General features: G+C 35.6%; 1 protein-coding gene across 1 annotated transcript; it reads left to right on the forward strand.

The window, feature by feature from the left end:
• LOC109708494 lies at positions 1,271-4,072 on the forward strand. The gene is made up of 2 exons (XM_020230266.1): positions 1,271-2,687; positions 3,331-4,072. Exons 1-2 carry the CDS (start codon positions 1,793-1,795, stop codon positions 3,963-3,965), a joined length of 1,530 nt encoding a protein of 509 aa, XP_020085855.1. The 5' UTR covers positions 1,271-1,792; the 3' UTR covers positions 3,966-4,072.

Consider the following 7,490-nt stretch of genomic DNA (forward strand, 5'->3'; position numbering starts at 1 on the left):
TTTGAATGAGCGTACGTGAAAACATATTCTAATTTAAATCAAAATAGTTGTCCCCAAACAAAACACCTGTACAAGTTGCAAAGTACTTAACTAGAAAGGTTAAACTGCACGTATGGTCCTCAACCTATGAAGTTGGTGAGAGTTTGAACCTCAAATTTTAATTTACTATAATTTCTTACTCAAATTTTCAGAATTATTATAATCAAATCTCACAACTCAATTTGATTAATTAAATATTGACGTATTGCTGATGTAAAAAGTAATGTAACATTTTAATTTTCGACACGTTGCCAATCACAACACTAGTAAACTATTTTTTACATTAGCAATATATCAATATTTAGTCAATTAAATTGAGTTATAAAATTTAATTATAATAATTTGAAAAATCAAGTGAGAAATTACAATAAATTAAAATTTAAGAATTAAATTATCACCTGTTTCATAGTTTGAAAAACTAAGAGGGCGTTTGGTTCGATGCAAAATGAACCAAAAAATTGCTTTCGGTATGAAAAATGCTTTTCCTCTTATTTGATTCGATGTAACAAAAAATAAATAAATAAATAAATAAATCATAAAAGTACTTTTACGGATTTGAAAAAAATTTGAAGTTTTTGTTTTTCGTTGCTTTTCGGCGGAAAACAAAAACTTAAGATGCATAAAATTTTTTTCATTTATTTTTTTTACTCAACCAAATAAATGTGAACTTTTTCTTTCAACGAAATAAATATTAATGAAAATTATTTTTTTTCTACAAACAAAATACTACAAAATATATATATATAAAACGTGTTAAACCAAATGGACCCTAATAAGTTGCAAAAGCAAAATACTGAACGAAGTCAAAGAACTCCCTACCCAACTTCCAGTATAGTAAATGATGTGGAAATAGCACACGTTGAAAAGTTATTCTAATCAATATAAGCTGTAATTAAACGACGCTTGTGCATGAACTATATATCACAAATTGAAATTATGTATATTACACGTACCATATTAATGTAGCTCCTGTTATGGATATATATATATATATATATATATATATATATATATATAGCTTAAAAAGGGCAAATGTTTTTGGCAAAAATGAAGCCACATGTCAAATAGAGATCTACCTCAAATTCATCTAACCTTGAATGAAAACACCCCTAGTAATTAATTACTTCCTCTCTTTCACATGCTTGTGTGTACATTAAATGCTGTTCAAACTCTTCCTCCGCTTATATTAATTTGCGTATATAGTTCCTCAACATATATAATATGTGGAGATATGTATATAAAACCATCCCCCTCAGTTATTAGCGAATCAATCTTAATTTCTCTCATGACTCAAACATCTAATAGTAAAGATTCCCCTCCCTTCATTTACCCACAACTTTGTCTTCTTCTTCCTCTTTACTCGCTCAAGGGAATGCTTACACAAGTCCTGGGCAGGGCAATTGTGGGAACCTTCCATATGCATTTTGGTGGTGGGTTCTCCTCCTAAGCTGAAATCTGCAACAGCCGCTGCAGGGAGTGCTGTGTTGGGTCCCTTTTCACAAGCTGATTTCACCATTAAAAGTTTTTCAGAGGGGCTTTTGAGCAATGCTTCCTTAATGGTTGTTGAACATCCTTGTGGGCCAAGTCAATATTAATGAGACTAGAGGTACCTCTCTTTTCTCATCTGAAGAGGTTTGGTGGCCTCTTAATGAAGGCTTTTTATTGCATTGCTTCCTAAGATAAAAAGAGGAGGACACACACACACACACACACACACACACACACAGAGCCACAAGTAGAATCAAGTATCAAGATGAGAGAGAAAGTGCCAAAAGAAGAAGAAGAAGAAGAAGAAGAAGAAGGTGGAGGAGGAGGAAGAGGTAGGGGGGGGAGGAGGAGGAGGGATAGGGGAGGGAAGGAGGAGAAGATGCCAACAGTCTGGTTTGCACTGAAGAAGTCCCTGCACTGCAAGTCTGGGCCATCTGATGTGCATGATCCAAAGGGCAGCAGCCAACTCACCTCCATCCTGACCAAGAAGGGGCCGAGGTCAGGGTGCTCAAGGTCCATAGCCAACCTCAAGGATGTGATCCATGGCAGCAAAAGGCACCTGGAGAGGCCACAGAATTGCAGCCCCAGGTCCATTGGCAGCAGTGAGTTCCTCAACCCCATCACCCATGAAGTCATTTTGAGCAATTCCAGGTGTGAGCTGAAGATCACAGGGTATGGAGGAGGGGGGTTTCATGAGGGGGAGACTGGGTTGGGTCTGGGTCTGGGTCTGAGTCTGGGTTTGGGCTCTACCTATGTGGGTACTCTTAGGCCAGGCACACCTGGACCTGGGTGGCACCACCACCACCACCACCACCACCACCACCACCAACAACAACAACAACAGCAACAACAAAGTCCTAACCCTAACCCTAGTAGCACTACCCCTAGCCCTAACCCTAACCCTAATCCTTCATTTAGGAGGACAAGTACTACACCTCCAAGGAGGTCTCCTAACTTGGCTGTGGGGAGAGAAGGGTGTGGTTTTGGAGGAGGTTCACTTACAAATGGTGTGGGTGCTCATCATGGCAATTTTACACATAGGGCCTCTCATGATGGCAGCTTAGCAGAGAGGTCCTCTGCGTGTGTGAGCTGCCACAAGTGTGGGGAGCAGTTTGGCAAGTGGGAGGCCTTGGAAGCTCACCATCTCTCTAAGCATGCAGGTGCACTAACATAATCCTAGATTCTTTCTCTTTTTTTTTTCCCTTTTTTTTTTTCATTTTATGTATAGATTCAATTTTGTTTCCTTTCTTTAGAATGATGCAATGGACTGCTCTGTTTCTCTATCTGAATATTTGAATTTATCAGTGATTTCTGATAACATTTTTTTTTTAACTTACAAAAGAAAATCTATGTCAAGTGCATAAAATTTTTCCTCAGATTAGAAAAGGGACCAATCTAGTGTTTTTTTTAACCTCTCTTTATGCACTTTCAGTTTTAAAACTTTTAGAAGTTAGACGGTTTCTTTATTATTTATTATAAAGTTCAAAGTATGCTGCATAACTTTTTCTTTCCCTGGAAAAGGAAAAATAATGAAAGAAGAAAAGTCTATTCATAGACTCTGCAGCTTTAGTTTGCCTCTAAGGTTGCAAAACTATATATGTTGTCTATCTATTTTACTAAAAAATTATATTATCTAGCAGTTGAATTTCTTATTTTCCATTGTTAATAATTTATGTCATGCTAATGCATTCTAGATTGTCCCTTTTAGTTTCCCTTTAATTAAATCATCCCTCCTGTACAAATGATGCAAATGATGCAAATGAAACTTATTTAAAGAATGGTTTTACTTATTTATCTCTGCAGTCACTGAGCTTGTGGAAGGAGACTCCTCGAGAAAGATCGTCGAAATCATATGCAAAACAAGCTGGCTAAAGTCCGAGAGCAACTGCGGCCGGATCGAGCGCGTCCTAAAAGTCCACAACACTCAGAAAACACTAGGTCGGTTCGAAGAATACCGCGAAATGGTTAAGATCAAAGCTAGTAAGCTCCCCAAGAAACACCCTCGATGCCTGGCGGACGGAAACGAGCTCTTGCGGTTCTACGGGACAACGATTTCCTGTTCTCTCGGCTCAAACGGCTCCTCTAGCCTCTGCTCATCGGAAAAATGCAGCATCTGCCGAATCATTCAGTACGGGTTCTCGATAAAGAAAGAAACCAAGGGAGACATCGGGGTTTTCACGACTTCAACTAGCGGGAGAGCATTCGAGTCGATCGAGTTATACGGCGACGATCCTTCGACTAAGAAGGCGTTGTTGGTGTGTAGGGTGATCGCGGGGCGAGTCCATAAGCCATTGGAAAATTTGCAGGAGTTTGGGATCCAATCTGCTGGGTTTGATTCTTTGGCAGGAAAAGTTGGTCTCTATGCAAACATTGAGGAGCTCTACTTGCTCAACCCAAGAGCTTTACTTCCATGCTTTGTTGTAATTTGTAAACCATGATAGAGAAAAATCTGAAACTTTTGCTTTTCCTGTGCCCAACTTTTCTTAGCATTGTTTCACTTTGTTGTTCCTTTAACCTTTTATATATCCGCTACGATTTCATCGAAGTCGCCGTCGATTGATCAAACTTTTATGTCAAATTTAAATGAAATGTCGTCACTTGACTACTGTCTCAATTAAGTTCCTAGATCTGTAACATCTGAACGAAAACTACAGATAATATCACAACAATCTAACGGCCACAAAAAGCAGCTTCATAAAATCAGAGCACAAGGTTCAATGTTCAAATCCCACTAAGATCTCGTCATCTCAGTATTCCAATAAATTAACTATTATTTAAGAAAACTGTATCAAAGTACATTTTTCTAAGTGCTTAAAGCTCTTAAAGTAATTGGTTACTTTGGCAATAATTGGAGGATTCCATTTTGCTCCTTCACTATTTCTGGGTGTGTATAGTTCAAATTATGTGAAATAAGATGAATTTGAAAATTTTGTCACCACATTATTATTGTGTTTTGTCAACATGCTCTAGTGGAATGGATGTGAGATATTATCTCCTCCTCTTGTCCAGAGTTGCGCTGCAGTGGATTTATACTTTTCCAGGAGGGGGTTTCTGAAAACCTTATCAGAAACCATGCAACCAACTGCCACTGTCACACAATAACTGTATCCATATTTCTTTATTTCTTTTTCCCCCAACATCCAACATTAAATTCTGCATGTTTTGGTGCGTAGGGCTTTTGAAACACAATAATAATGGGGGAAAATTAAACCCTGTGTATCTCTTCCTTGGCTCTTTGTGGTCTCATTGCTATTTATTGCTGAACCAAAAAGGTTGGTGCCCTCTCTTTCTCTCTCTCTCTCTCTCTCTCTCTCTCTGTATCTCTTACATTGCTTAATTTACTTTCATAATATTTTCTTTATAATAATACCATAATACCATATAGTTTCTTGGGAGGAACCAAAAAAAGAATATATAATGGAGAAGAAACCTGTTATTAGGGTTCTGGCTTAATTTTGAATAGCACTAGCAGTCAAAGTCGAAGGAGCCAAATTTCTAGGGTTTGAGGTGCCTGGCTTTTACGAGCAATTTCGATATAAGTGTTGTTCAACAAGTGTTATTAAGGACAAGCATTATATTAAAATATCTTTAATATCACAGTGAATTGCTTATAATTTTTTTAATCCGAAATGTATATTTAACAGCAAAAGATTAAAATTTAAAAATAAATATTTTTCACTTCCAAATATTTCTTAAGAAAAATTATAATCTCCCACTTGTTCAGGGGCATTGCAAGCTAATCAATCGTGACGATAAGAGAAAAATCCTTTTATTAGTACATTAAATTATATAGCACTAGTACTATTTTAAAAAAATTAAAAAATAAAAGCCAAATGAGGCCTTAGATTTCTGTTTTGAAAACTCTAAATTTTACTTTCGCATTACAATAGTAAAAAAAATTTAAATTTTTTTTTACAGTATTGTATTATATACTAGCTACTGCTACCACTAAAAGTAGAAACTAGTTAGATCAACACAAGAAAAAGGTATAGGACGACTGAATCCGCTATCTTTGTTACCACGTTATCAAGCTCACAAAATGAGCGATGTTTAGAATTCGCTCGAACACATGCCCGGCCATATAGTAGTTCTATTTCTGTTTCCATCTGCAATAAACTCCAACAGACCATTTGCCAAAAAAATAAGTAAATATAAAATTTTTGTAACGTCAAAAAGTAGAAACAAAATTCTAATTCTAAAAAAATAGAAGTTCTAATTTAATTTGAATCACGTGAAAGTGTATTAAGGTTCTTCTTCAAAGAAATGATTCAAAATAGTACTTTGTCCAGTAGCAAGCACCGTAACACCCCTGCAGGGCAAAAATAGACCCTCAGCAAGAATTATTGCTAAGTGATCTGCTTCTTACTCTGCAGAGGGTGGAGTTGAATCTGGTTTGATCTGTGAACTGATCATGTTAGACTCTGTCAGAGCAAGCTGGGCTGGTCCCCAAATCCACCCCCACCCCCACCCATCATTACTCACTAAATTAATAGAGATCCTATCCTAGCTAGCTAGTGTCTTCCTCATTGGAGAGTACTTGTGCATTTATTTACGGTACTGTGGTGGGTCACTTCACATGATTCATCCCGAAACTAACTAAAATCACATCAATATTTTTCACAAATTAATTAATTAATTATTCCTTGCATGAATTCCCACTCCATTAATTAATGATAATAACCACTTGATTTGATTCTTCGGTGGCTCCACCTCTGTTGAATTTAAGGCGTTCGTTCTAGTATCTATTTTGGCTTTTTATTAGTAGGCACTCTTTGACCATTGAATTGATTGTGAGTATGGGAGTTTCCATTAATAATAATTAATGGGCTTATAACACCGACCGTCCCTAGCACAAGCGGTAAAGGATTTGGTGATTGATATTCAAGGTCTCAAGTTTGAATCCTAGCTAATTCGTATTTTCAGCTAAATTTATTTCTAAGTAAAATAAACAAAGCGGATAACATGCTATCTATTTCTCAAAAAAAAAAAAAAAAAAAAGGCTTATAACAATGAATCGGTTATAATATAAATTTTTTTTTACTAAATCGATTGTCAGCTCACAAAGTTTTAGATATAGTCCTAAAATTTATTTTTTCTTCAAATTGTACATGATTTATTTCGCGAGCGTTTATTTAACACCAAAAATACCTTTTAAATTATGGGGAACCAAAAGTGGCCTTCTCGTGTTGTAAGATCATGGATTTGATTCCTATCTCCATCATTTACAAATGAGAAAAATTTTTAAATTTTATTCTAATGTGTTAAGTCTAATATTTTTTTCAAATATGCACGAGTTAAGACAATTTTGGACTGCTTTTATGTGCACTACAGCAAAACTATTTCTTTGTCCAGCACAATTTCGCCACAAAAAGTAAAATATTCGCCACAAAATTATTTTGTAGCGAAATATTTTTCGCTACAATGTCGCCGTAATAACCCGCTGTTAAAAACTATTGTGAGAAAAAAAAAAGTGTTCGTCACAAAAGATGTTGTTATTTGTGAGGAGATAGTTCGTCGCAGATACTTATCTACATATTGTGAAATAAATATTAAAAAGAAAATGGTCACAGAAAAAGTAAACATTTTGTAGTCACATTTTATAAATCGCCACAAATTATAGCCGACAATTTTCACATTTTTCAAAAATTTTGACAACACGCTCTATTAAGGCGAAACAAACTTGCCACGATAAACAGTCTATACATTTTGGGATGATTTTTTATTTTTCTACTCAGATGGCTAATGAATTTACAGCAATTTTATATAAAACACCACTGTTTAAACTTTAAAATATTATTAGACTCAATTTGTGGCGAAAGACTAAAAATCCCCACAAAAATCTTATTTTTGATGGAATTCTTTTATATCACAGAAAATCTCCATTAAAAATTATATTTCTTATAGTGTTATATATGCATTGACTATAAGCAAGCATGACCTATTATGCATTTTATAGTAACAAG

The sequence above is a fragment of the Ananas comosus genome, linkage group 4 (assembly GCF_001540865.1).
Source record: "Ananas comosus cultivar F153 linkage group 4, ASM154086v1, whole genome shotgun sequence".
NCBI classification, from domain to species: Eukaryota; Viridiplantae; Streptophyta; class Magnoliopsida; order Poales; family Bromeliaceae; genus Ananas; species Ananas comosus.